Genomic DNA, 27170 nt, shown 5'->3' on the forward strand with positions numbered 1-27170 from the left:
CTCCGTATTAATCTTCATCCCGTATCTTTTCCCAAGATACCCTCGCCCGGAAAACGAGCTTTGTCCAGGGTGACTGATTTTGCCTCGCAGGTTTCCGGCCATGGCCAATGAAGAAAATCTCATTAGGACAGTAGGAGACCATCGACAACGCATTTGTCGCCATTGTACCAATGTATCACCCAATTTACCTTCTTCATGCACCCATATCTCAGACAGGTCCTCCATCTCTGAGCTATGTCCAGTAAGCATGGGAGATCTCGCGGAATAGATCAATGGCGAAGCCTGGAACACTCTCCAGCACTGGGTCCAGGTTGTTGTTTCTCATCATCCACTGCGTGTCGGTCAGGCAGAAATGCACAAGCAATTTTCTGAGATCGTCGTCTCGAGATTGGACATTCAAGTAAACGTGCCGGATAGTGTCGGTTGTGGCCCGCAGCATCTCGTCGGTGCGGGGAGCATGTAGCAGGCTTTGGCGAAGTTTGTGCAGGCAAAGTCTCTTGAGTTCAGTAATGGAGAACTTGTTTGCAACCAGATAAAGCTTGGCGTGTGCGAGGAATACTTCCTTATAGCCGGTCCGATGTTGTTGCTTGACGTCATCTAGTCAGTCTTCAGTTGTCGCTTGGGCGGCTTCGGAGGGAATTGGGAAAAGCTTCTCGCAGAATTTGTACCGAGCACTCGTAGGCTGCTGAGACTGTGAATCTCGCGAAACACTCCTCATCCACATATATAATGACGGAATCTCAGCCTGCTGCGTGTTCTGTCCATCACTTGGTTTGCGGCGCTGCAATTCGACTTGGGAACTGTTCTCCGCTGTCGAGGTTCTCGCAATCCCGGCTGCGTATATGGTGCCGGCATCGCTCCCGGGACCAGGCATATCATTACTACCATGCTTTCCCTCAACCGCGTTGGAAGTGACGTTCTGATTGGACTGCGACAGGGCAGGCGCCGTGTAGTCGCGGGAATAGGCATACTCCGTCAAGTTGACAAAAGTAGCTGGCTCAATGTCAGGCCAGGTCACGAGAGATGAGATTTTTCTGTTGACGACGCGGTTGAATCGGACAACTCGAACAACGGTTCCCTGTCTGATCAAGTTGTCGAAAGATGGGGATAAGCCAAGGAAGACAACTTCGTGGCCTGTATGTCTGATCCGATCTTTGCCGATCATGAATGTAAGGGCCCCAGACCGAAAGATCCTGCAGTCTCACGTGAGTTTGACTTAATAGAGACGTGGATTGAAGGGTTTCTTACTGGCTCATGTCTCGCTTGCGCTTCAGAGACATCGCGAGGAATAGTGTTGCTGCAGAGGCAAAGCTTTGCTGCGAAATCGCTGGAGTGAAAGAACTGTGGGAGAGGAAAACTTTCTATGGAAGGCGGTGATGGTTAAGATTCCATGTCCAGGTATGGAAGGAACGTAGGGCTCTCTGGGGTTTGCCTTCCTTCCAAGGTGGGTTCTCCAACATTCAGGAAATTCACAGTAATTCATAGACCATAGAAGACAGGCAAACTAGGAGGATCTCGGTTGAACTTTGCACAACGTAGACCAGTAGTTCAAAGAACAGAACAGGAGGGAAGAAAGTGCCTTGACCATGAGGTAATATAGGTAACACCTAAGGTAGGCATTTGTGGCACTGGGCCATGTTGGACAAGGTATCTACGTAGTCTCTATAACTCTAAGGTAGTTTGTCACTGCCTATAGCCAAGAACGGATCATTGATGGTCATGTGTTCATGTTCCAAGGATCGGAACCATTACTGGCAGACTTCTTCTTTTGGTAATTGGTGGCTTACTTTAGGCATCCACCGCGCGAACCACCTGTGCGAGGAGATTTCTGCAATGTCCAAGATAATATTCAGTTTGCGTTAAGTTTAGAATTCAGCCAAGCAATTGCCTGGGTGTCGTAGTCCGAAGGATACGCCATGTGCGCGGTGAGATTACTCCCGCTGGCATCGCATACTCCGTCCTGGTAGTTACAGTAGTCGTGGACTCTGTCGGCGTAAACGTTGAAGGAGGCAAGTTGTCCAGCGGTACGAGGATATTTCTGTGGACAGCGTTAGTCACGATAACCATTCAAAGCTTTTTCCAACGAGGTTGAAACTTACGCCGGTGGCACCAAACATAGAAGCGTTGCCAACATTGTAGGTCTGATTCGGCATGTGTCGGGGGTTGCCGTACAGCAAGATCGCCGCGACTGGAAAACGATGTCAGCAGGTAACTCTCAACCCAAAATCTATAGTTAGCCTTACTGTGGTCTCCAACAGTGCGAGCATCAACCAGAGGCTTGGTGTAGTTGCCCAGGACATTGCCATCACCACCGCCAGCCAAGATATCTCCAAGAACCATGGCGCCCTGAGAATATCCCATCAAGACGATCTTGGATTCGGGGCAAGCCTCTGCATAAGAGATGATCTGCTTGGCGCCATCGCGAACTCCAACAAAGTAGCTGTCACTCCCAGACTCGTCCGTGGCTGGGTAAACAATATCCTCGTAATTGCTGTTAGGAAAGGCCTCCATGAGCGGGTCAATGACCGTGATCAAGCTTCCGGGATACGACAAAGTTGTGCCTCGGGCTTCAAAGTAGTGGATGTCAGCGCAAGTGGTGTTGAGGGTCTGTCGGCTAGCCAGAGAGATCTTGCTGCCTTGCACGAGAGCAGGCAAAGTGCTAGCAATGACAACGGTCTTAGCGAGGAGAGACATAGCTGAAGATATGACCAAGAATAAGTGTCGTCAGTAGTGAGCTGCCGGGTCTTGAATCCTTGACGACAAAGACGATTTATATACATGATGAATCAGGGGGTTCTCCTGACTTTCCGGCAAGTCGGCCGTGTGGGAACGTCGACATTTTGCGGCTCTCGGCGATGCCACGCACTCCCCCCGCCATTCTATATTAACGGACTTGACTTCCACCGTTCGTAGATCTGTGGGGCAGATCCGAACGCCGGCATGTCACCGCAGGCACGGACGTTTACCTGAATCGGCTGTGGAAACCGAAGCTTCTCGGCCGAGTCTTACCTGCGGCGTCGAAAATGTTCAGTAATCATCCGAGTAAGAGGTTCAGGGAGTATTTGTAGAGTAATATTCCCTCAGGAGGGCGTTTAACAACAAAGACTGATGCAGGCCGGCCCGTTGCATTTATCGGAGTAGTAAAACAAGAAAAAAATATCTTCTTGAAGGAAGCCTTTTATGGAATATTCTTTTGCGAAAATAATTATCAGCCAAATACCAGCTGCAAGGCCCTTCTTTGTCTGATCGCTCCAGGTAAAGCGAGCCATGTCCTTGACAATCGAACAATCGAGTACTTCCTCTTTGAAGGGCCAAGGCAAGGTAAAGCTTCGCACCTTGAAAGTCAAAGGTCTTAAGTAGCAACATTAGGTCAAATTCTGAGATCTTGGGCTTTGAAAAGATTTTTGGATGTTACCAGTGTTATCGACAGGAGTGGATTAAGTCCAATGGGCATCGTACTGCCTTGCTTGGTAATTTGATGTTATTAGTTGTATTCCGCAATGGAAGACATCTAAGAAGGAGCTACTGAGGTTTTTCACCCACGGTAGCTTCTATTGACCCAGTCATCTTTTTTCGCCTCTCAAAAGAGAAGGAGCCGAAATCAAGATTTCAAATCGTCCAGCCACGCCCACACTGCACCCTCCTATTGCAAACCTCCACTCGCCAACCTGAACTCCCGGCCAGCAGCCTTTGTGCAGCAGGAGGCTTCTTGAGCAAAAATAGATCATTACTATTCCTATCTCATACTCGCCAAATTTATCAAGTATCCTTCGCAAACGCCAATCAGAATTGCGAAGTACACCTCGCATCGCAGATATGCCTGGCAAACGGAAACGATTCGACACGTTCGAGGACTTGGATGAGTACATGCAACCCCACCACCTCCCGCTTCAATCTAGTCTTGCTGACATATGGCCAAGAGCAATGCAGTCCAGGCACATCAAGTTCATCGTCGGTCCGGAGAAGAAAGAATACACCGTTCATGAAGCCCCCTTCGCCAATCTTTCGCTGCCCCTACGCGCCCTCCTGACGGGAGGCTTTCAAGAGTCCAGGGAGGGCAAGGTCATCTGGGACGATACTGACCCTATCACTTTCGTCCTGCTGACACAATACGCCTACCGAGGTGACTACTCACTGCCGGAATCCAAAGCTGCGCCTACATTTTCTGAGGAGAATGAGGCTCCTGAAGAAGGCGACGCCCCCAAGAACTTGCCCCGTTCAATGCAGGGATACTTCTGGGCTACCGAACACAGAGGCTCACAACACCACTTTGTAAATGACAAGTTTTTCTATGGGGAGGGCCGCGATGAGAAGCCATCGCCCACGGACCAGACTCAGTCTATTCTGAGGAAGTTTACCGGCATTGAGGCGTTCGAGAAGGCTTGTCGGGATGTTGAACACCTGAGGCCAATGTACATGCACCACGTCCAGCTTTACTTTCTTGCTGACAAGTACACCATCGAAGATCTCAAGGAGATATGCCTGGCTAGGATCCGACATTTCCTATCGGAGTGTCCCGGGACCTTCCAACTAAAGACCATCCTTTTCGAATCCGTGCCTATCATCTATTCATGGACAGTCCATGGGGACTCATTACGGAGGCTTATCTCGCAGTACTTCCTCGCCAACATGACTTGGATCGATACCGGTACGAGGTTCAAGGCACTACGAAGAAGCACGCCTGAACTGGGACTGGACTTGCTCGACGAGATTCCCCACAGCTACTGGAGAGAGTTGAGTGAGGGTCCTAACGAACCGGCAGCCGAGGGATGGGAAGACTAGGCTCAGCATCAAGCAACGAGGACGAGGATTACATGAAGCGGAGATTTGCTTACGACCATTCAGAAAATCCCTGATGTTGCGTTTGGATTCATTTCTGGGTCGTTCTGAAGAATGCGGAGAGCGCTAGACATAAATTACAGTCTTCGTTACGCATAAAGTCAAGACGAGGGAACTGGAAACTGACAAAGTGAACTTCTAGCACCAATACAATATTTGGTATGCATTACTACAGCTGTTCCACGCGTGAAAATTGTATCACATGTGACTCAAAACATCAGAGTGTGGCCTCCGTCATCCTCCATGTTTAGATATTGACGACAAGATAACTTCATAGACTAACACAACTTTGCTCTCCTGCGCCAGCACCCATACATCCTGAAGCGATTCTTGCCATAATTTTGCGCAAGATCCTTCAAACTTGGCTCTTTTCACTCTTGCCCCGAATCACTCTGCTCAGGTCTCCAACAGGAAGCTCCAAGGGGAAGTCGAGCGAAGCCAAGAGGATGGCGAAGATGAGCCACCAACCAGCGGCGCAAGTCACGAAGGCGCAAGCACCGGCAGCCTGCAAAGATGGAATCAGTACTGGTTCACATCCTCACACATCTCACACCCTCATCACTTACCTGGAGCAGTTTTGCGGCGTAGGCAGCATTGCTAGCGTAGTCCATGGCAAGGAACCAATACGCGGCCGTAATCAATCCGAAAGCAGCAACGAGCGTCAAGAAGATGAGGAAGAAGACGATATTGGTGCGGAGCGAGCAGATGAGGAAGACAACGCAGATCATACCCATTGCGAGGGTGATGAAGCCTATTCATTGACACCGTGTCAGTTTGAATCCAAAGTGATATGGGAGAAGGGTAAGAGGTAGTGAGTGACTGACCGAAACTAGCATTGAAACCTTGCGTCGTCAACCCCTCGGCCCCAGACGTCGCGTTCGCGGGAGCATATGACGAGAAGGCGGCAAAGGAAGGGTTCAGCGTCGCACCAAAGGTGAACCAGAACGAGGAGAAGGTAAGGAAGACGACGGAGGGGAAGGTGTTGCCGAGAACCCATTCGAGGAGGCCGCCTACGAACATGAGGAGACCGCCGAAGAAGAAGTATGAGCCGCTGTGAAGGAAGACGAGTGAGTTTGAGAGGCGTCTTGATGAGAAGGGAGTGTTGTAGGATGACTTACATGCCTGCCGCACCGCTTCCGCCTGCTCCTCTCCAACCCATCAAGTCACAAGCAAGAGGCGTCAATGAGATGAGGAATCCAACAATGGCGCTGTATAAGTGTTAGCCAACACGCCTTCACCAATCTTCATGGACCAAGGTATTAGATTATCTTACATCGGAGTCGGGTTACCAAAGGTCTTGCGCAGATCCCCCTTTACGTTATTCTGCGGCGACAGATACAGCTTCTCGAATAGCTCAGGCGACATGGAAATCGATCCGGCCGTCTTCATCCTCCTGAGTGCGTCGTCGCGGCTCACATGGGGCGCCATGTACTCGTCCTCTGGATACTCGCCATTGTAGCCGCCGCCGTTAGGCACACGACGGTGGTGGCTGTCGACACGCTGGTGGGGGTCCGAGGGACGGCGGTGCTCGTTGTGGTGGGAGTGGGAGTTGACTTCGTGGATGTCTTCCTTGTTATCCATTGCGAAGGTGGTGCTTTGTTTCCGTATGTGGGTGGTGGTTGATTAGGTAGGTAGATGGGTATCAAAGGAACTGACTGAGCGATTGAGGAGAGGGATAATGATACAAATGGTACTATATGTTCTTTGGATGAACGGAGGAAATAAGAGATGACAAGAATGACAACCAAGACTGAACGCAGATGATGTTTCGAGAGGAGGGAACTGGGCCATTAGATGTATAAAGGTCCAGGCCGGCCGTAACGGGTCTAGTCCTCCACACACACATCTCCTTTCAATCTCTCGCGTTCTCTCCCAGTGTCTCTCATCCACACCCTAAAGAGCGTTTCCAAGACGTAAAAAAGCAAAGACTGGGGGGTTTTAGCAACGGACCGGGGCCATCTTGGCACCTTGGGAGCCCTGCTGGCAGGACGGTTGAGTCGGATAGTCTTTTCCCATCATCACCACTCTCACACGCCCCCTCCCCTCCTCTCCCCCCAACCCCCCTGGTCATCCACACGTCAAAACGGAATACCGGGGTTTGCGAGGACCACGACTGGGTTATTTAGTGGTAGATCTTTCTCAACGACCGACGACCGACGACACAAACGTGTCCGTGAGGAGGCCAAGTGGGCAAGAAGGCAAGAGGCTCCTCCACATCGACCGAACCCACTTTGGGGCTAGGACGACCGGCAGACGGATACCCCAGGATTCGGGACAAGGGATGGATGGGTTGCTGCAATCTGGAGGGTGGGCATAGTGCAGGATCTACGAGGATGATTCGTTGGAAGCTCGCTGCCGCAGGAAGCATGGTTCGAACGAGGTATCCGTACGGAGGTAGACCATTGGAGAGAATATCGGATTGGGGGGTACAGCACGTTTGGGGTTTTGAACATGGTTTTGGCAGAAAGCTGGGGGCAGAAGGCAAGATGCTTGCTTGCTTTTCATGGAGCGTTGCGTCCTGTCTTGGACCAACAACGTCTCTCTTTCTTGCCGTCTCCTTTCCCCAGGTGAGGGTGTGAAGGCACGCGGTCTGGGAAGAGTCAACCCGTCAATGTCTCAGTTGAACACATTTGGGGCTGAGGAGAAGAGGAAACGGCAAGACCTGCCACGCCTGCCACGCCTGCCAGAGCTCCCGTCACATCACACTGGTGAGTCGTCAAGGGTTCGCGCGGATGCAGAACTGAGAGTTTGAGGTTTGGGGCGTTTCCACTGCTGGACGGATGGAACATCCTCTGGGGCATGTATGTCTAAGGCTCTGACCGAGTCAATAACTTACCTTGCCCCAGTTGAGGCTTACTCGAACAATCTCGCGTGGAGGCAAGGGAGAACCACCGGCGGCGGCGCTTGTTGGAAGTTGGGGGTGGGAACGGAACGAGTTCGTCAATGGCAGGACCTGGGCAAAAGCTGGGCCAAGGATGCGGAACCGCAAATATCAACGGAGACCAACGAATCAACGGGCGGACGAATGAACGACATGGGGGAACGGAAGTTTTCTGACTCTGGTATGCAGAATAGCGTGGATGGGGCACAACCACACAACCTACTCCGGCATTGAGCGGCACATGGATGTAGTCTGGGAATAAGGAATGATAGCCGCGAGTCTCCTTGGCTTGACGGGAGCGAAGAACAGTTTTATTTGACCGGTCTTGCAGTAGCGCCTAGCAATTACGTCCGTCGTTTGCTTTCCTCCCCCGGCCCAGTACTATCCATGATCTACCACGTCGAGAGTCAAGACTCAAGAGCGTACCTTAGTCGTTCAGTATTCCGAAAAGGGGAAGCTGGGCTTAGTTGGTTTGAGTTTTGGGGGAAGAGACCTATGATGGAGGACGAGGGGGGAAGGGAAGCTTCAGCTCGTGTGGGGCAGGCTAGAGGTATTGCGGGGAAAGCTCTACACCTCACCACACTTTGTCGCTATCTTACTATGGACTAGGGGGTGTGACGGGTCAATGGGATGGGGAGCGTCGGGGTAGCGGATGAGGCGTGTGCGTTCCATCATTGCATGTTCAGAGTTATTGCCTACTTCGTTGAGATGCCCCATAACTCACGGCGCGACGGAAAAGGACAGTAAGAATGAACAAAGGGGTTTGAGAAGTTAAGTTGGGAGTCGAGGAGAGATGGGATGCTGGACCTGAAAAGATGGGTTGAGTTGGTCTGAGGAGAAGACTGTTCAACACCCCGAGACCTGACAGTTGGACTTTGCTGGTGCTCCATGCAACCCGGCCACACACGGAACTTGGCGTGGAGGCTTATAGTCGATAAATGTACATGTCATGATGGAATCACTTGAGGCTCAATTGGGAGGCGTTGTCGGGGGGCAGAGAAGGAGGGGGAGGGCGGCAGATGCGGCGGCCCCGGCATTATACGCTACCCGTTACCCCAGACTTGGCAGCACAGCCCTCGACTCGATCTCGAGCTCAGTTGTGTCCGTACCATGAAGCAACCCAAGATCCCAAGAGCGATCGTCCTGTCGATGCATCAGAAGGGTTGGAGATTTGAATTTGGACGGTTGATGGAGGGGTGGTGTGACCTTCAGCGAATGCCGGTCCAAACGATGCAGAAGATGCGCCCGTCACAACTTTAAAGACGGACCAGGACGGAGCTATCTCGGCACGAGATCGCCAACGCGGCATCTCTCACGATGGGGGATCCATGGAGGATGAACGAAGGGCTCGTTGGAGCGCAGAGTCTAGTACATGGATCAACAGAACCCAAGTGTAGTTTGCTTCTATAGTCTCGCATTGGGGTCGCTGGTGACCCTTTTTGGTAGGAAACTAGTATTCATTCATCGCGTAACAGCATCTAATCTCAGGAACCCCTCGTTCAGCAGGCCCTCCATTCCCATACTCTAGAACGGTCCACGATTTATATCACGAGTCAATCGGACAAACCTCCAGGCCGATCATAGCTTCCCCGCAGCCTTCATCGCCCTCTCACCGTCAACGAGAACACACCATCCTTCCCCGCCGCGGGTCCCGCCCCCGAACCCGGCAACGACGGCCTCGAAGCCGCCCTCGCCGCGCGCGTATTCGAGCACCGCGTCGTCAAAGGTGCCCGGCTGCAGCCATACGGCAGGCACGCCCAGCTCTTTCGCCTCTTGCAGGACCTTGAGGGTCGCGGGCGGCGGGGTGATGATGGAGACGGCGGTGTCCTTGGGGTGAGGCAGGGCCGTGAGGTTGGGGAGGGCCGGATGGTCTTTTCCGAGGGCGTTGACGGTGCTTGCGGTCGGGTTTATGGGGGTGGCGGGGATGGAGTGGTTCAGGTACCAGGCGAAGACTGCAAGGGATGTTAGTGACGATTGAAGTTGGAGATCTCAGGAGAGAGATGTGAGTGAGAGTGAGAGTGTGAGTGAGGGTGAGAGTATTCAAGTGAGATGAGTGTGAGTGAGTGAATGAGTAAGTGGCAGCTCCTTGAGCTTAGACCAAGCTTGAGGCAAGTGTCCAGCGGGAATAAGCAGCGGGGGAAACAACGCACTCTTATTGCCAAACTTGGCAGGGTTCGAGCTGGCACCCACCACCGCAATGAACTTTTGCGAAAAGAAAACACGGGCCGTAGCTTCGGTCGACATGTCGGGCACTAGTTTCGGGATGGACCAAGTTGTGGAAAGTGTATTCGAGGTGCGGCAACGGGAGTTGTTGAAGAGCGAGGGAGACGGAGATGGAGGGGTTCCTCGGGCGGGCGACTCGGACCTTCAAATGGAGTTTCGAGGGGCCAGGCTGAGAGCTCCGACCTCCGAGCACGTCAGTGGGACCCTTGGGGGAGCGGCCGAGGCGTGCGGGCCACGGCTGATGACGCGACCTGCCACTGTAAGTCTGCCATGCATACCACGGATCCGCGGCTACTACCTGCCTTATTCTGGGATCTTAGTCAGGGCTTGGGTTTCGATATGTGAGATTGAGTCTGTGAGGCTTTCAAATGCCCTCGTGGCAATGTATCATAGCAGGTTTTCTTTGACGGTCTTGTTCCGAATAGCCGTGGTCCCTGAATCGTCGGGAGGATCCCGCCCGAAAGAAGCATGGGAATAAAATGGAGGATGGCCGCCGTCTTTTCGGTCAAAGAAGACGGGTGCGACTACACGCATTACACATCATTGAGTCTTTATTGGACCATCAACCAGCCCACCAATCTCGCCAGGGCTAGCAACTGCAACCTTGCAGCTTCACTATAACAGCTTACCTTCCTTACACGGCTCACGATGTCTGTTTTTGCGTACGTGGGCGAGCTCATCTTGGCAGCAGAATTCCAAATGCCATCGGTCTCGAGCTGACATGTGATTGCAGACGTTCAACCTTTTCGGCCGCAGGCTATGCGGCCTTCCGCCCATCCTACCCTGCATCACTCTTCAGGACGGTGCTGGCGTATCACAACACTCAGTCGACAAGCGGCACGGCGCTGGACCTGGGCTGCGGTCACGGTCTCATCTCGCGAGAGCTCAGCCCGAGCTTCGCTCGCGTCATCGCCATTGACCCTAGTGCGGGCATGGTGAAGCAAGCAGCAGACTCAACCTCGGACTCAAAAATCACCTTTCGTCAGGCCAGCTCTGAGGATCTGTCATTCGTGGCTGACGCCTCGGTAGACCTTGTGGTGGCTGGCCAGGCGGCGCACTGGTTCAACTACGATAAAGTGTGGCCGGAGCTGGCGCGAGTGGTCAAAAGCGGCGGTACGCTGGCCTTTTGGGGGTACAAGGACAACATCCTCGTCGGATTTCCGGCTGTCAACGATATCTTTATGCACTTTTGCTACGGCGAAGGAGAGTCGTCACCCGGCAGCGGGGTGGAGACGATGGGGCCGTATTGGGAGAAGCCCGGGCGGCAGATCCTGCGGGATAACCTGGCGGCGGTTGTGCCCCCCGAGTCGGAGTGGGAGAAGGTCAAGCGCATCGTGTACGACCCGGACAGGAAGACGTCCCGGGCTGATGCGAACACGGAGGTGATGGAGCCGGAAGACCCGCGGGCGGCGTGGCAGCAGCGTAAGACGATGAAGCTGGGCGAGTTTGAAGGTTATGTGCACACTTTTAGCGCGTACCGGGGGTGGAAAGACGCGCACCCGGAGCTGAAGAGCCGAGCGGAGGGCGGGGCGGAAGGGGATATTGCGGATCTGTTGTTCGATCGGTTGCTGGAAGCGGTGCCGGAGTGGAAAGCTGCGGGGGATAAGTGGCGGGATATTGAGGTTGAGGCCGTGTGGGGAACGACTATCATCCTGGCCAAGAGAAAGTGACGGCTTCCGGACTCTACAGAGAGAGGATGTGACGGGGGGGAGAGAGAGAGATCGATCATGGAGAAATGCTCTGTTTGTACCGAAGCAGAAGTGGATTGACTCGCAGGTCGAGCCTGATATGGCAGTCTGAAGAGTCGAGACGAACCGCAAGGTGCAAGTTTCGGGCGATTAAGAGTTTCGACGGTCTGGGTAGTCGTGGTTCGGCACAATTCGAATTTAGTGCAAAGACACACCCGTATCCGTAGATTGACTTTAGGTGGTGTAGATTGTGTCGGCTCACCGCAATGAAAGATGTCGATAGCATTTGTGCAAGTCTCTAGCCATGGCAGAATATTGGAAGATGGATTCGTGGATCGTTGGGCAGGCGGACATTGGGACTGCGCAAAAAGGGCAAGGGGGCCAGCAATCCATCTGAGAGCCGTGATTGGCTGTGGCAACCCGGCAAGATTGGGAAAGAGGAGCCCCCGACGGTGGTTGCCCCGTCAGGTTTCAGGAGTTTTGGCCTTGTGTTGCAGAGGCGCACTGTGCTTAGGAGGAAGGTACCACCCACGTACAGTCACTTAGTCGTTCCTGCCGTACTCCGTACCTACCTACCTACCTAGACGGTAAGATAGGTAGACCGCCTCCAGGGGCCCTCGATCGATAGTTTTGGGTGCCGGTGCACACCGCTGCTGCCACCGCCAGCCCAAAACGCATGAATAACGGAGACGGGGAATGCCCATGGCCCATGACACTTCGAACCCGAGGCCAATTGGGTGCGTGTGCCCTCGATGCATTGGATAAAAATAATACTGAGCCTGAGGGTACATGACAGATAGCGGAAGGTGGTGACCGACTGACAGACTGGGGGAAGGAGACGAAGAAAAGGGAAAGTGCAAGCATAAAGTGTTTCGACTGGCAGACAGCAACCTCCAAGAAACATCATCACGACTCTTCTCTGTCTCTTTTTTCGTCCTGTTTGATATCCCAAGGCAAATAGCTTTTTGATCTGTTGTTTACTTTCTCTTCCCCCACGTACATACCACATACCACCTCACACAGACCAAAATGGTGAGTCTCTATCCCTCCAATCCGGGCCCCCTCCCCTCTGTTGCTTTTTTTTTTGTTGTGTTTTCCCCCCGCGGACGGCGGCACCCCTCCCACCATCAGCCGGAATGTAAACAAAGGAAATCGATCCAGCCATTCAGCGGCTTCCCTACCCCCCTCTCGAGTCTTTCGACCCCTTTCGACCCCTTTGATGGCCGACGAAAAACAGCCTTAGCGCCGGTTTGGTTCAGCGGCGAACCTTGCAGCAAAGGGCAACACACAGCAGCGCAGTACTACTAGCACCCGACGCTGGCAGCAGCAGTACCACCACCACCACCAGCGCAGCAGCAGCGCCATCCACCAGCCAACAGGAGCAACCCAAACAACGGATCGGACACCAATTGCCAGCGCAGCTAGCCAAGGAAAGAAGATCAGCGCCAATTTTCCCGCGCAAACTACTGGACCGTTCGACATACTGCTGCATCACGACATTCCTCATCCTGCAACCGTTCTTCTTTCCGATCTTCCACCTCTACATCCCATTCTTGATAATTCCACAACCACCCCGCGAAACGTCACTTGCTCTCTGCCACACATCGCGACCTTTCAATTTTGCGCAAAACACAACCACACAAACATATCACAATGTCTTCTAACCAGTACGACGCTCAGGCTTCTACCAACTACAAGGAGGCCTTCTCCCTGTTCGACAAGCGCGGTAACGGCCGTGTTGCCATCGACAGCTTGGGCGACCTCCTCCGCGCCTGCGGCCAGAACCCTACCCTGACCGAGATTCGCGACCTCGAGAAGAATGTCGGCGGCGACTGTGAGTTTTGTTCCTTGCGTCCCCCGCGTATCGAAAACCGATGTATGCCACCAGCATAGAGACACGATACTGATCAGCGATGTTTGCGCGAGCAGTCGACTTTGAGACCTTCCAGCGCATTCTCAACCGCCCCGGCGGCTTCCGCGACCCCGGTGAACCCGAGGAGTACTGCCGCGGTTTCCAGGTCTTTGACAAGGACATGACGGGCTTCATCGGCGTCGGCCAGCTCAAGTACATCCTGACCAACCTCGGCGAGAAGATGTCCGACGAGGAGGTCGACGAGCTTCTCAAGGCTGTTGACACCAGTTCTGGCCAGGTCAACTACACCGGTAAGCCATCACCTTTCAGCAAACTCGTTGCATAGCAAGCATCGAAGACTGTGTTTACTGATACCCGCGCAACAGAGCTTGTCCGAACCATTCTCGCCAACTAGATTCATCCAGCGAGCGAGCATTGTACGAACAGATCAGAGGAACGAGGCGGAGGCAGTTTACGAAAAGAGAAGAAAGAGATACTTGCATGGCTGGCACGATGGGAAATGGCGTTTGCTTTTGCGTTGCGATTGCGTTGTTCGCTATTGTAGGGAATTTGGGTATTCTGGAGTTCACCCCCGCCTCCTCAGAGGCGTTGCTCCGGACCACACGACACATGTACGGGACTGAATAGAACCGATACCAAAAGAAATAAATACCATGATACCAACATCATCGCGCGTGCGATCCTTCCAGAAGATGGATGTTTATGAGGTGGTCAGGGGTTGTGCCTGTTTGGAAGCGTATGATGGGACGAAAGGACCAGACATCGCGATGCATCCACTGCCTCATTTTTTTGAACCAAAAAGACTGAATGCAAAGCACAATTTCTTGCGGCTCTACGGCTATGCTACGGCCTCCGCGATCTAGTCATGTTGATCCATCGGCCTCAGCCATGATGTCGCACCAGGCCTTGGCCCGCCTGCCCAGCAACAAAGGACCCCGCACAATCTGGTAGGTGCAGTCGTCTTATGTAAGCTCGCTTCAGTCAGGCGATGTGGCCTGCATCCTGGACCTGCAGGATTACGGTACCGAATAGTTCCAGCCGGTAGAGATCCTTCGAGTTAATCGTCCCAACACTTGCCAAAGTCCTCTATCCTTTGATGTTAGAATTGCTGCAGAGTCCCTGAATGTACTAATGTTCTTATCAAACACACATGCGAAGACTCGTATCAAATTGCGATAGTAGATACAGAACATGGCTCCTGTTGGTACTGGTACATCAGCGAGACCCCGCTTGCTTCAGCGTGGGGCGTTACAGCCCGGAACGTCGTAGCGCCGGGAGCTCGACGTGAGCTCCCCTGGCAGGCCGCGACTGCCCGCTCAGGAAACCTCCAACTGGAAGGTGAAAGAGAAGGGGACCCCGTCGCATTCCGTACTCGTCAGGATTAACGTAAACCTTCATCCACTTACACATACATACACAAATCATCCCGCAACTACCAGAAGCTTGCTGCAAGTCACCGCTCTCAGTCCACTCTCTGCGTAGCTACATGTACCTTCGCGCTTAACCTCGCTTGCCACCTACCAACTTACGGCATCGACACCTCCACCTGCATCCATCCGCGTCTGCCCCGTGTCCAAGACCTGGTCCTGCAGCTGCTCCTCCTCCTCCCCCTCCCCCGCCCCGACGCACCCAACTCACCGACTGATCGAACCGTGTTTCGTCCAGTAGCCGTGGCGTCCTCCAAGCGTCCCCTCCTTTCCCTTACCTTCTTCCTCATATTCCTCCTCACAGCTCTCATCCTGGCGGCCCCAAGAGCAGTCCCGAGAATTACTTCTCTCTTTGCACAGCTGCGCTTCAAACCAGTCCAGCTACCCCTCGTCGCCACCCCATCTCTATCGACATACCGACCCTTGGTGACCGCCGCCATGACTGTCCCCGACAAGTACAAGTCACCGCCCCAGGCGCCCCCCGTCTTTACCGGCACCAAGGAGTCCATCGTCGGCGACTCCAAGAAGATTTGCGACCAGACTCGCGCCCTTCTCGACAAGCTCGTTGCCGACTACCCCGCCGACAAGGCCACCTTTGAGAATGTTATGAAGCCCATCGCCAAAGACGAGAACGAGAGCGGACTGTCGACTCGTATCCTTGGCTTCTATCAATATGTCTCGAGCGACGCCGCCCTGCGCGAGGCTTCGACCCAGGCCGACACCATTATGGACGAGTTCTCGATCGAGGTGAACATGAGGGAGGATGTCTACAAGCTCATTGAGGCTCTCCACCAGCGCAAAGACTCGGAGGGCCTGGACCCCGAGAGCTTGAGGTTGCTGGAGAAGGACTACAAGAACTACATCAAGATGGGTCTGGGTATCCCCGCTGGGCCCCAGCGTGACCGCTTCAAGGAGATCAAGAAGCGTCTCAGTCAAATCCAGATTGAGTTCACAAAGAACCTCAACGAGGAGAACGGCGGCATCTGGTTCACAAAGGAGGAGCTCGATGGTGTTTCAGATGACGTTCTTGATGGTCTCGAGAAGGGCACCGGCGAGAACGAGGGCAAGCTCAAGCTCTCCTTCAAGTACCCCGACCTCTTCCCGACTCTCAAGTTCGCCAAGAACCCCGAGACGAGACGCAAGGTCTTCATCCAGAACGAGAATAAGTGCAACCAAAACGTTCCTCTCTTCCAGGAGGCCATCATTCTCCGTGATGAGGCTGCCCGCATGCTTGGCTACCCCAACCACGCCGCCCTGCGCATCGAGGACAAGATGGCCAAGACAACCAAGACTGTCAACGACTTCTTGGGCGACCTTCGCTCTCGTCTGACTGCCGGTGGCGCCAAGGAAGTCGAACACCTCCAGGAGCTCAAGAAGGCCGACACTGACGCCCGCGGCGTTGAGAACGACGGCAACTACTACCTGTGGGATCACAAGTTCTACGACCGATTGATGATTGAAAAGGAGTACAGCATTGACGAGAACAAGATTGCCGAGTACTTCCCCATCACCTCGACAATTGCTGGCATGCTCAAGATCTTCGAGGAGCTCCTGGGCTTCGTCTTTGTTGAGCTGAAGCCTGAGGACCGCAAGGCCTTGAGCCCCACTGGCAAGGGTGAGGATATCGCATGGCACGAGGATGTCATCATTTTCAGTGTCTGGGATGATGCTTCTGAGGGAGAAGGATTCGTTGGCTACCTGTACCTTGACCTGCACCCTCGCCAGGGCAAGTACGGTCACGCCGCCAACTTCAACTTGCAGCCCGGCTACCTGCAAGCCAACGGCTCACGCAGATACCCCGCCACTGCTCTGGTCTGCAACTTCAGCAAGCCCACGCCCAAGAAGCCCTCACTTCTCAAACACGACGAGGTCGTCACCCTCTTCCACGAGCTTGGACATGGTATCCACGACCTTGCTGGCCGCTGCACATACAGCCGTTTCCACGGTACCAGCACCGTCAGAGACTTCGTTGAGGCGCCATCACAGATGTTGGAGAACTGGTGCTGGACCCCTAGTGTTATCAAGGCGCTGTCTCAACACTACGAGACTGGCGAGAAGATTCCCGATGACCTTATTGAGAAGCAGATCTCCACCAAGCACGTCAACGCTGCCCTGTTCAACCTCCGCCAGCTTCACTTCGGTACCTTTGACATGACTGTCCATACCCCCGAGAGCCACGAGGCCATCAAGAAGTTGGACTTGTCAGCAACCTACAACGAGCTTCGCGGCCAGATCGCTGGTATCAAGGGCCCAGAAGCTCAGGGAGAGAAGAGGTATGAAACCCCATTATATTCCAAAGTACACAATACTAACAGATACAGCACCTGGGGCAACGGACAAGCCTGCTTCGGTCACTTGATTGGCGGCTACGATGCCGGCTACTACGGCTATCTCTCATCCGAGGTCTACTCGACCGACATGTTCTACTCCGTCTTCAAGGCCGATCCCATGAACGGCAAGGAGGGCCGCCGCTACAGACACACTGTCTTGGAGAAGGGCGGAAGCCAGGAGGAGATGTTGACCCTGGAGCAGTTCCTTGGACGCAAGCCTAGCACCGAAGCCTTCTACAAGGAGTTGGGCATCCCTCAGTAAGGGCCCTGATCGTAATGCCACGATAACGAGACGACGCCAGAATTGTATCTAATAGCACCAGATCGCGACTGTGATCACCCCCAGGACGCTCGCCTCCTAAAATAAAATACCTTTTCAAGATTCTGAAGCCACAAGCTAGCGTGATGCCTTCCATTCTCGTACATTCCAAGTCAGTTCAAACGTAAAGTATGTCTGAGTGAGGTGGAAACCTGCCTTTATTCAGCTTCATCAAGGGCAGTTTGGCCTCGCTACAGCCTGGGAGTGAGAGGCCAGATATTGTATCGGATACGATGTATCAGTTGCCACACAAGATGAGGTAAGTAGGCACATTTCTTTGGCTTGAGTACTGAATATCATGGATTGGTAGGGGGCTTCGTGTCTCGGGCGGATACTCACTTAAGTAGGCAACCCTTTCAACGAAAAACCAAACGCGTCTAATACGCCTCAGGTAGCTTCTTCCGTTGCTGCAAAATTAGGCACGGAAGGAAGAAGGGCGGAGAAATTGACTCACATCCATTTGATCCCAAGCCTTTTAAACTTCACTTTTCCTTCCATGTCACACCCTCTTCCTTCCACCCTTCTCACCTGCGTTCGCTTTTGCTCTTTTTTCATCTCACTCATCATTACTTACGCGCCCTCGGCTTTCTCCTCACCAAAACCCATCTGCCATCGTCACGAAATGCCTCCGATGGTAACTAAGCGAGATATCGACGTAGCCGAGTACGTCTGCTCTCTTTCACATCTTTCCACCTTCCAAGGAGCATCGCTAACACGGGTACAGAATCCTCAAATCTCGGATCATTAAGTTCATTGTCGGAGATGACGAAGTCGAATACAATGTCCATGAAGCAGCAATCAGCGGCCTCTCCGGTCCACTCCGAGCACTCGTGACCAACGGCATGAAGGAGTCTATGGAGGGTATTGTTGTCTGGGATGAGGTCGAGCCTGAGGTCTTTTCTCAACTGATTGAGTACGCATACGGCCGTGAGCTACTTATTCATGACCACAACGAACGATATGGCACGATCAATGACATCGACCTATGGGGCACGGTGGACGACGATGCCGACGACTGCTACGACTACGGTGGCGCCTACTACAAGGCTAGGCCTTCACTAGAGTATAGTATTGTCACAGAACATCTCATGAAGTGCAAAGATGGTAAATCTACGCTAGCACTCAGGCGCGGCCCAGATCGCTTCGTGGAAATGCCAAAGCGCGCTGATCTGGATTCCGTTGACTTCCACGTCTTTCACTTTCACTCAGAGGATTATCTTGTGGCCCACGCGCGGCTTTATTGCTTGGCTGATCGGTATGCCATTACCCAGTTGGCATGGCTTTGCATTGAGAAGTTGCAGCGAATTCTCTACGAGCATCCCACAACAGAAAGCTTCAACGAGTCCATCTGTAAGCTCTTGCTTTTCGTCTGGCCTAGAACTTTGCCCGAAGACGGGCTTCGATCACTTCTCATCGACTTCGTTCTGATGAACTTGTCGAATGCGCTCACTCGCAATACAACAAAATTTGGACATGTCTTGGACGAAATTCCCGAGATCGCTGTTGCTATTCTACGCAGTGCGCCCAGAAACTACTGGCGAAGACTTGACTCGAGAATCTAAAGAGACGTCGCAGCAACCCATTTCGCCAGGCCTTGGTCCGGGGCCTCTACAGTCAAGCTCACTCTCTCCTCATTCACATACTTTATGTATGCTCGACCATCGAGAGAAGCCAGGCAAGGACTGCCGAAGGGAGGGGGGATAAGATCTCGAGACATGTGAACTTGAGGGCAAGGAAAGATGATGTAGAGGGATCCCAGAGAAATCGATTTGGGGCTGTGACGCAGAGGAGGTCTGGCATGGCGAGGCTTTGCACTTGCCGGAACACTTTAGACAGCATAGCACACAATTCCAAGGATCAGAATAACTGTGTCAGTTCTTGAGCGTCTACTATATCATCACGCAGGAATACACTCCTTCCTGCTCGCACCTGAAGTCGAGTTGATTGTCGTTTGAGTATGTCTAGCGATGTCCATTCCAAACTTTGACTGATCAGGTACCTGACTTCTTGGCTGTGATCATGAGACAATGACACCGTACATCCAAGCTCATCCTACCCAAGCTTGGCGGCTGCTTATGAGAAGCCTACGGAAACACACCAAATAGGAAGCACCAATGATCCTTAATCGCCGACACCCCGAGAGACAAGAAACCCCAACCGCTAGTTGCCTTTCATCCCGGCGTCTCTGCTCTTGCGAGAACAATGTCTTTTGCGAAGAACACATCTCTTTAGTGGACCGAGCTACTTTTCCTCAGCCAGAGAACTTCCCGGTCCTATACTCCTCAACGCATCTCGCTAAACAGCGTCTTAGCCCGGCTAACAACGCTGCACGTGAGAATCATTAATATGGACGAGAAACAATGGGCGCTAGATACTGCTTAGCAATACACAAGAAATTCGGATCTGCATCCAGTTCTGTCTTTCCTTTTGGAAGGAACGGAGAGCTTGTATTTCGGTCCTTCCATTCGACACGAGAGCCGCGTCTTCCTTCTTTCCTTCGCCAAGCTTTCCTATATCTACGGACCAATTCCGCGACCAACCTGGCTCTCACTTCTACATCCACACACACCTTCGCCCGCCAACGTCACGATGTCTCTTAAACGAAAGAGAGGAATCGAGGAGTAAGTTTTTGTCTTCTTTCGTCTGAAAGAAGAGATTCTAGGTTGAATATCTGCTAACGTTTCATAGGATCATCGACTCCCGGGTCGTCACTTTCGTCATCGGCAAAGGCGATTCGAAGCGCGAATTCCGTGTCCATGAAGGAGCTTTGGTCCACCTGTCGAAGCCTCTTCGATCCCTAATTACTGGAGGCATGAAAGAATCCCTTGAGGGCAAGATCATTTGGGATGACGTCGAACCTACTACCTTCCTCCTTCTTTTGGACTATGCTTACACCGGCTCCTACCCTATTTCCTACCCCGAATACATTTACAACGACAAATCCGGCTCAGAAGAAGAAGAAGACGCCAGAAAAGACGATGCATATCCAGCCTCACTAAGGAGATGGGTCAAGCGCACGTCGTCAAAGCGAGACAACAAACGCTTCGCAGTATTAGAGTTTTGTCAGGAGCACTTCTCCAAGTATGGAGTCGAAACATACATGGGTCATTCGCTCCGGAAGGAGGAATCTGAGGGACTGGATTCGAAAATCATTGTCGCATTGGATCACCTCTTGAAGCCATCAGAACTCTACATTCTCGCCGACAGGTATCTCATCGATGATCTCAAGGAGTTGTGCATCAATGATGTTGGGCGAAAGCTATGGAACGCAGTTGGAGACGACACGCTCATTGGTCACGTGTGCTCCGTCCTTCGCTTCCTGCATGCACAGACATTACCAGAGGACGAACTTCGCGAGCTGCTTCTACGATACCTCGTTGGAGATATGGAATATGCAATGAAAGCTGGAGTTCGAGACCTGATCCGCGACTTCGCGGACTACGCTGTGGAACTGCTGCTTGAGATACCCAGTACCTACTGGAAAGAACTTCAGGGTCAAGTGCCAGGGGCACTAGACGCCTAAAGCTATTTGGGGCCAGGATACATCATACATCATTCGAGGGATCTTATCAAAAGGAAAGCGATGTAATTTCGGCGGACACTTCGTTAGAGCGGATCGGTTCAGAGGGGACTGCCATTGTCATTCACCGGACACGTCCCATGGAAACCTGAGATCAGAGAGGTTCTTTGTAAGGATGAGGACTTGGGCGTTTCCTATCTCTCAGATAGTCTCCCTTTCAACGAACTTCATTAGCTTTTTTCCTTAATCAAAATAGTCGGTCAAGGGATGAACGAATTTCATCAAGAATTCTTTCACGAAGAGTCCTTTGAAGCTGGAATACAGAAGAGTCCGTCAAATAAAAGGAGTTTCTGAAAAGAAACATGCATTTTGCCTATGTGAATGGTTCAGAACTATCATGATTTGTTGGATAGAGTAGTTGGCTATTTTGATTTAGAATCCACGCTCAATGTTCGAGTCGTTGCTAGAATGAATGCCGCTTGGTAATTTGCTTGCTGCTAAAAACATGCGACTGCCCAAGAACGCCTTCCCTTCTTCCCTGAGATAAACTTCTAGAAAGCAAGATCTTCTACTGCTCAGCACTTGCAATGATCATTGCGCCATTCCTCGATTGCCTATTTCTTTCCTTCTTCCAAGCAAGTTGAGTCGTAAAACTCGATAAAGCGCTTGTTCCTATCTCTTCAAGATTTTTCTTTGCTCGTTGTAGCATCCGATTGTGCCGATGCAAACTTTGCATTGACATCGTTGATCGCCTTCCTCCTTTCCTCCCAATACGTGGGGAGCTCAGTCATGATTTCAACCCCCAGCTCAGGTACGCGATGCAGCAGATCGGTGAAGCTGGGCATCGCGCGCACCATGCTAAAGTCGGCAACGCACGTCTGAATCAGCAGCTTTCGTATCTTGTCTCCCGGCATCGTGTTGGTGAATGCAAATACGATGACGCCAAACAGAAGCTGATAGCCGGGGTCGCCGAGTCTCGCGCGCGTCAGAGAGCTGTGGAGACGGTGAAGGCACACCTGCCTCAGCTGCGCAATGTCGTATCTGTCGGCGAATATGTAGAGTTGAACGTGATGCATGCAAATCTCCCCAAACAGGCGATTCGCGACCATGAGGTCAAAATTTGCCTCGAGTTCCTCGTCCTTATTCCACGGCAACCCGGGCGGCATGCCGTACAGCTTTCCGGGGGTTCCTTGGTTGATGAAAAGCGTCAGATATCGTAGATACGGTTGCTTTTTGGATAGTCTGAAGTCATGTTTTAGGACGTGCTCGAGAAGGGAGTCGTAGGTCTCTCCTGGAATCAATTTGGCGTTGTCGGGCTCTTGGTCTTTAGCCTTTCGGAATTTGTGCGACGTCGGCACGTCGTAGTTTCCGTAGAAGGCAAAGTTGATGAAACTCGTAAATACCTCTGGCTCAACGTCTTCAATATCGACAATGCCCTCGAGGGACTCGCGCATATTATTGGCCAGCATGCGGTCGAAGATTACTGATCGGGAAGCTACGAGCTTCTCGTGGATCTGGAATGGCTTTCGGTCTGGACCGATCCGAAAGGTGACCACTCGTGAGGTGAGTACGCTGGCCAATGGTCAGTGGTATGTTCAGAACCGAAACTGAATGTCACGTACCCTTCAAGATCAGGTATACCTCTGTTGAACGAAGCCGCTGTAGAACGGCTAGGGAGACGACCACATCGTTGTGCTAGAGAATACGGAACCCGACTGGGAGTCGCCTTTGGTAGTTCCATGACTGCTGGAGGTGAAGGGGAGGAGTTCCAAGTCGACTTTGAAGAGTCTTTCTGGATTTAAGAACTCGCAGAGCTGCTAATAGGTGGATTAGTGGAAGGAGGTATCCGGAAGTTCTTCCCTGATTTGAACGTGGTCAAGAGCTTCAGTCCCTCTTATCACGTAATAATATTTACTTACTAAATTCCGCCTGTTTTCCTTCTAATACACGTATATTTCGCAATTGCTGGTCAATAAAGTTTTGTAATGCTCACTTACCTACTTATTATTACTACTTATTATTCCTACTATATAATTAGTTCTCATCCTTGTTATATCCGTGATCTCCATTATCTCTAGGAAACATTCTGCATATATTCAGTAGAGAATACTTTCTAAACGAAGAATAGGAACAGCAGTGACAATTCTTTTCTCCACCCACTTGATGAGCCATATTTCAGTGATTCCATGACACCGAAATCATTGTTAGCGTGGCTGAGGTCGGATCGCCAATGAAAGTTCCGAGTCTCTATTTGTAGTCCTTAAGCCGCTGCCTATCTACAGCCCCTCATAGTCCCTTCGGGAGATAGTAACATTGGAGCAGGTCGTTCCGCCTCGAGTCGCGCTTGGGACACGAAAACAATCGTTCGGACAAGGCGCGCTTGCGTTGTACTGCCATGAGAAGAGAGGGTCCGTCTCGTTTGTGAGGATCTGTCCGATCATGGACGTTTGACAGCCAGGCAGCTGGCGAGATTGCTGGAAAACGTCGTACTGGATGAGTCGGTTTAGCAAGAATGCCCCTAATATGTTTCTGTTCCAGGGGCTCTTACACTGCTGAGAGTCATGACACCCCAGCCGACGTTGTAGTTGTGTTGGATGGTGGTCCCATAAACGTATTCTGACAAGTCGGTGTTAGTTTTCGGCGGGAATAACAGTCATGGGGGGTCAACTTGCCTTTGAAACCCGCCCACCGGATTGCACTCGCGCACTGGAACCTTTTAGTTACCGATGATGCCAGCTTCCTGGTAACTTGAAGCACATACCATTGGACACGACTCGGCGTTCGTGTAGATTGATAGCTCTCCCCATGCGGCATAGATCTGCCTGTCGAAAATGTGAGCTCTTGTTCATGAACAGTCAATTGCAGGCCTTACGTTGGCGTCATGCCCTGTTCAGCAAACTTGGCTGTGCATGCGTTGATGGCTGAGATCTCTCCGTGAACTGGAAGTTTTCTTAGTAGGTCGTAGCTACAATTACCATAGTTCTCAATACGTACTAGTAGGGTCGCCAGTTCGGAAATTTGCTCCCTCGCAGACAACTTCGTCGCTGGTGTGGTTGACGATGATGGTTCCAAATGCGGCAAAGGGGCAACTGAGAGGATGTAAGTCAGATCTAGGACTGTACTTGAAACCGACATGGAAAATAGACACTTACGGTCCGCTTTGCCGGAAGAGCGCCTCGTTCGCCTGGAAAACATTAGCAAACGGACGGCGGCATATGACAAGAACCTAGCGCCCAGACGGTTCAACCTTTTGCATGTACTCGACTCGTTTCGCTGCTGGGATCGAGTTGACCGTGAGACCGGACATATCCTGGTCATCGTTGGGAACTATGAAATGCGCCGAGCCAAAACTCACTCCACCCAGCGCCAATAGTACTTGTGAGATGAGCATCTTGTAGTATGACAGGTGATAGCGGCCCAACAAGGAATGAGATGGCAAAGCTGATCAACTCCCACATGCTCAGCACCTTTTTATAGCGACACCGTTCATAAGTCTTGAAAGTGCCATTGTCGGCGAATTCCCTCAAAAGATAAGGGTGGTCGGGGAAAAGTGGAGAGCCACGCGGTATCATCCCGACGTTTCGGAACCATGGATCACATCGCGCCGGACATTGAAGCTATCACCATGAGCAACCCCGCAGTAACCCCACCCCCGTTGACATGGATATGTGCTAGTGCCATTTCTTATCACTGATGATTTGCGGTGACCTCCTTGGCATTGCCTTACATGGCGAAGATATCGGCCAGAGATACCGGTGTCGGCTGCTTTGCGCCGGATATAGGCTTCGAGTGGTATGAGGTGCCTTCTTTCCTGGTATTGTCGTATACTAGGCAATCTGTCAAAGAACATCACGGACCGAGGCTACGAAGGGATGCAAAATGAAATGATGGGCCCGAAAGGAAAATGTTAACGAACCGGCATCACGATTCCGGACAATAATTTCGTGACCTCGTTGTCTTTTTGATTTCCCTATGGACGTCATCCACGACTCAAACTCCGAAGCAAAAGCCTTAATAATCCGTCGAGCCCTCTCCGCGATGAAGACAATTTCCCGCTGTCCCAAAGCTTTCCCCATAGACTCCAGTCTGTAACACACATGACCCTTAGTCGTCAATTGGAGGAACTACATTCGGCAACTTGTCGAGCAGTTGGCGGGTGAAGGCTTCGTCCTGCACGAGTGTATCCCGAAATCTCGGATGATGTCTCGAAGTGGGGAGAGTGGCGACGAAGTAATTCAGGATAATGTTGCAAATCGCATTGCCGGGAGCGCAGTCAGCGATGTGCTCAACAGTATCCCAGACAGTGAGCAGATCAGCCACGGTGTACCTATTGAGAGGCATGAAAAGCAGACACTCGCGGAAGTGCGCTTTGCAGAGATCCTTCAAAGGATGGATATCGTATGTGTACGCCACGTTCAAAAGGGCGATGTGGGCGTTGAGGGTGTCAAAGCGAACATAGCGGCCAGGGAGTTTCTTTGCCTCGAGAGCTTCTTTGTGAATCGATTTGTCGAGCATTATGTAGCTACCCTTGAGTTCGCGAAGGAAATCCATGCCAGAATCGTGGATGAAGGGGTTGCTCTCTGAATACTCATCTCCCCGCTCGAGCTTATCATAGAGTGAAGGCAAAACGCTGACTTCGTCGGAGGCAAAGGAGCGGACTTTGAGACCTTGGACCGTGTAGTCTTGGCGATATGCGTACTCCACCAGTCGAGTGAATGTAGCCTCGTCGATATCTCTCAGAGTGATTGAAGCGGAATTGGGCTGTCCTTGTCCAGAAGGCGGCATACGCACAAGCTTTGGAGAGAGGAATTCCATCACAGCTTTGGGAACCGAGAATGACTTGCCGCTTTTGCCGACATGATATTCGATTTGCGGCGAATTGAGAATTCTGTATGCAGACAATCAGTGGCCATACCCTTTACGGCAATTGATAAGATCACTTACTTTCTCATGTCAAGCATAGGTCGAACCATGGTGACCACTGTGTTCCCTAAAGTGTGAGAGAAATTCTGGTGGTCTCTCAGAATGTTGCTGACGGTGTGGTAAAGGGACCACTGTGTTCCAGGGATCTGGCGTGAATTTGCCGACCTCGTTGACAGCCCTCGGCAGCCTCTGAACACAGAAAACTCAAGATGAGTCAGATGCAAAGCTGCATGTAATGAAAGAAAGAGCTGTTGTTGAAGGGATAAGCACCGGAAGAATAACAGAAAGAGTCGGTCACTGAGAAATCCCGGTAGAAGCCTGGGAATTTGACACCTGAGGTTCGACCAACTCAATATTTGCGTTCGTCAAAGGGAAAGAGCCAACAAGACCGTATTTCCTCTTGCAAGATCGGAACATGAAAATATTTCTAAATTTTCTATTGGACTTTCTTATTTCCGGCTGAGGTGTTAAAATGCCGAAACTATTGCACGCAGCACGTTTCATGTCTTCCATGGTCTGTAAGATCAAACTCACAACACAACCTCTGAATCTCAGGAAAACAAGCATTACAGTAGCTAGAAGTGTACTAATTTGTTAGGCCATCTACCAGCGTACCTACTGAGGTATCACAGAGATCTGAGATGGCTAAGTTGTCACTAAGTTAGACTTCACCTAAGGAGGCGTAAAGTGCGTATGTCAATCAGCCGCACCTAGGTTATTTTCACTGTTTGATCACGGGCCTTAAGTTCCAGATGGTTCCATCTTCATGATAGTAGCGCCCCTAAGCTCACTTTTTGCCTCATTCTACTTTTCTTTTTGCTGTTTCGTGGCGATGGACATGCTGCAATCTTCAGGGGTTTGCCACAAAATGCAGTTGCTGTTCGAATGAGCGCAGCTGCGCCATCATGACTTTGGGTGTTCGAGGTGTCACTTGTTTGGAAATTGAATGCTGGACGGTTTGTGCGTTGTGGCAATGCATGATAAGTCGAGGACTGTGCTGTTGTCGCTCTCATGAAGCTTCCCGAGTTACCGGTCTAAAGTGGAGACCCGCCGGCGGTGCGGGTTCGGCTACTAAGGCCGGCACTTATTCACATGTCCCCGACGCTTTGTGATGCCGTCAGCAATTGAAGGCGTTATGAGATTTGAC

General features: G+C 51.8%; 12 protein-coding genes across 12 annotated transcripts; 5 read left to right on the plus strand and 7 right to left on the minus strand.

The window, feature by feature from the left end:
• Nucleotides 1–232: 232 nt before the first annotated feature.
• On the minus strand, nucleotides 233–1280 carry CTAM01_11263 (uncharacterized protein; the record flags this gene model as incomplete). Its single annotated transcript, XM_060527274.1, has 3 exons — nucleotides 233–597; nucleotides 676–1193; nucleotides 1249–1280. The coding sequence occupies 3 exons, from the start codon at nucleotides 1278–1280 to the stop codon at nucleotides 233–235; spliced, it is 915 nt and encodes a 304-aa protein (XP_060378128.1).
• Nucleotides 1281–1849: 569 nt separating this feature from the next.
• On the minus strand, nucleotides 1850–2694 carry CTAM01_11264 (axe1 cleaves acetyl side chain groups acetyl xylan; the record flags this gene model as incomplete). The annotated part of the gene is made up of 3 exons (XM_060527275.1): nucleotides 1850–2038; nucleotides 2100–2188; nucleotides 2244–2694. The coding sequence occupies 3 exons, from the start codon at nucleotides 2692–2694 to the stop codon at nucleotides 1850–1852; spliced, it is 729 nt and encodes a 242-aa protein (XP_060378129.1).
• Nucleotides 2695–3816: 1122 nt separating this feature from the next.
• CTAM01_11265 (uncharacterized protein) lies at nucleotides 3817–4782 on the plus strand (the record flags this gene model as incomplete). Its single annotated transcript, XM_060527276.1, has 2 exons — nucleotides 3817–3863; nucleotides 3921–4782. The coding sequence occupies 2 exons, from the start codon at nucleotides 3817–3819 to the stop codon at nucleotides 4780–4782; spliced, it is 909 nt and encodes a 302-aa protein (XP_060378130.1).
• Nucleotides 4783–5194: 412 nt separating this feature from the next.
• CTAM01_11266 (GPR1/FUN34/YaaH-class plasma membrane protein) lies at nucleotides 5195–6420 on the minus strand (the record flags this gene model as incomplete). Its single annotated transcript, XM_060527277.1, has 5 exons — nucleotides 5195–5344; nucleotides 5406–5590; nucleotides 5664–5890; nucleotides 5958–6047; nucleotides 6113–6420. 5 exons carry the CDS (start codon nucleotides 6418–6420, stop codon nucleotides 5195–5197), a joined length of 960 nt encoding a protein of 319 aa, XP_060378131.1.
• A 2878-nt stretch (nucleotides 6421–9298) lies between these two features.
• Nucleotides 9299–9964, minus strand: CTAM01_11267 (CoA binding domain-containing protein; the record flags this gene model as incomplete). The annotated part of the gene is made up of 2 exons (XM_060527278.1): nucleotides 9299–9672; nucleotides 9871–9964. 2 exons carry the CDS (start codon nucleotides 9962–9964, stop codon nucleotides 9299–9301), a joined length of 468 nt encoding a protein of 155 aa, XP_060378132.1.
• Nucleotides 9965–10591: 627 nt separating this feature from the next.
• On the plus strand, nucleotides 10592–11613 carry CTAM01_11268 (methyltransferase domain-containing protein; the record flags this gene model as incomplete). Its single annotated transcript, XM_060527279.1, has 2 exons — nucleotides 10592–10605; nucleotides 10677–11613. 2 exons carry the CDS (start codon nucleotides 10592–10594, stop codon nucleotides 11611–11613), a joined length of 951 nt encoding a protein of 316 aa, XP_060378133.1.
• A 1671-nt stretch (nucleotides 11614–13284) lies between these two features.
• CTAM01_11269 (peptidase family M3) lies at nucleotides 13285–17623 on the plus strand (the record flags this gene model as incomplete). Its single annotated transcript, XM_060527280.1, has 7 exons — nucleotides 13285–13465; nucleotides 13561–13630; nucleotides 14368–14451; nucleotides 14724–14788; nucleotides 14987–17204; nucleotides 17253–17519; nucleotides 17608–17623. 7 exons carry the CDS (start codon nucleotides 13285–13287, stop codon nucleotides 17621–17623), a joined length of 2901 nt encoding a protein of 966 aa, XP_060378134.1.
• A 579-nt stretch (nucleotides 17624–18202) lies between these two features.
• CTAM01_11270 (uncharacterized protein) lies at nucleotides 18203–19142 on the plus strand (the record flags this gene model as incomplete). The annotated part of the gene is made up of 2 exons (XM_060527281.1): nucleotides 18203–18243; nucleotides 18305–19142. The coding sequence occupies 2 exons, from the start codon at nucleotides 18203–18205 to the stop codon at nucleotides 19140–19142; spliced, it is 879 nt and encodes a 292-aa protein (XP_060378135.1).
• Nucleotides 19143–20169: 1027 nt separating this feature from the next.
• CTAM01_11271 (uncharacterized protein) lies at nucleotides 20170–21103 on the plus strand (the record flags this gene model as incomplete). Its single annotated transcript, XM_060527282.1, has 2 exons — nucleotides 20170–20201; nucleotides 20269–21103. The coding sequence occupies 2 exons, from the start codon at nucleotides 20170–20172 to the stop codon at nucleotides 21101–21103; spliced, it is 867 nt and encodes a 288-aa protein (XP_060378136.1).
• A 677-nt stretch (nucleotides 21104–21780) lies between these two features.
• Nucleotides 21781–22841, minus strand: CTAM01_11272 (uncharacterized protein; the record flags this gene model as incomplete). Its single annotated transcript, XM_060527283.1, has 2 exons — nucleotides 21781–22672; nucleotides 22723–22841. 2 exons carry the CDS (start codon nucleotides 22839–22841, stop codon nucleotides 21781–21783), a joined length of 1011 nt encoding a protein of 336 aa, XP_060378137.1.
• A 535-nt stretch (nucleotides 22842–23376) lies between these two features.
• Nucleotides 23377–24491, minus strand: CTAM01_11273 (cytidine and deoxycytidylate deaminase zinc-binding region; the record flags this gene model as incomplete). Its single annotated transcript, XM_060527284.1, has 7 exons — nucleotides 23377–23589; nucleotides 23649–23716; nucleotides 23825–23922; nucleotides 23973–24039; nucleotides 24095–24189; nucleotides 24253–24284; nucleotides 24348–24491. The coding sequence occupies 7 exons, from the start codon at nucleotides 24489–24491 to the stop codon at nucleotides 23377–23379; spliced, it is 717 nt and encodes a 238-aa protein (XP_060378138.1).
• Nucleotides 24492–25204: 713 nt separating this feature from the next.
• Nucleotides 25205–26073, minus strand: CTAM01_11274 (uncharacterized protein; the record flags this gene model as incomplete). The annotated part of the gene is made up of 2 exons (XM_060527285.1): nucleotides 25205–25988; nucleotides 26045–26073. 2 exons carry the CDS (start codon nucleotides 26071–26073, stop codon nucleotides 25205–25207), a joined length of 813 nt encoding a protein of 270 aa, XP_060378139.1.
• Nucleotides 26074–27170: the final 1097 nt, after the last annotated feature.

Source organism: Colletotrichum tamarilloi (assembly GCF_030869305.1).
Source record: "Colletotrichum tamarilloi strain Tom-12 chromosome Unknown Scaffold_59.1, whole genome shotgun sequence".
In the NCBI taxonomy this organism is placed as follows: Eukaryota; Fungi; Ascomycota; class Sordariomycetes; order Glomerellales; family Glomerellaceae; genus Colletotrichum; species Colletotrichum tamarilloi.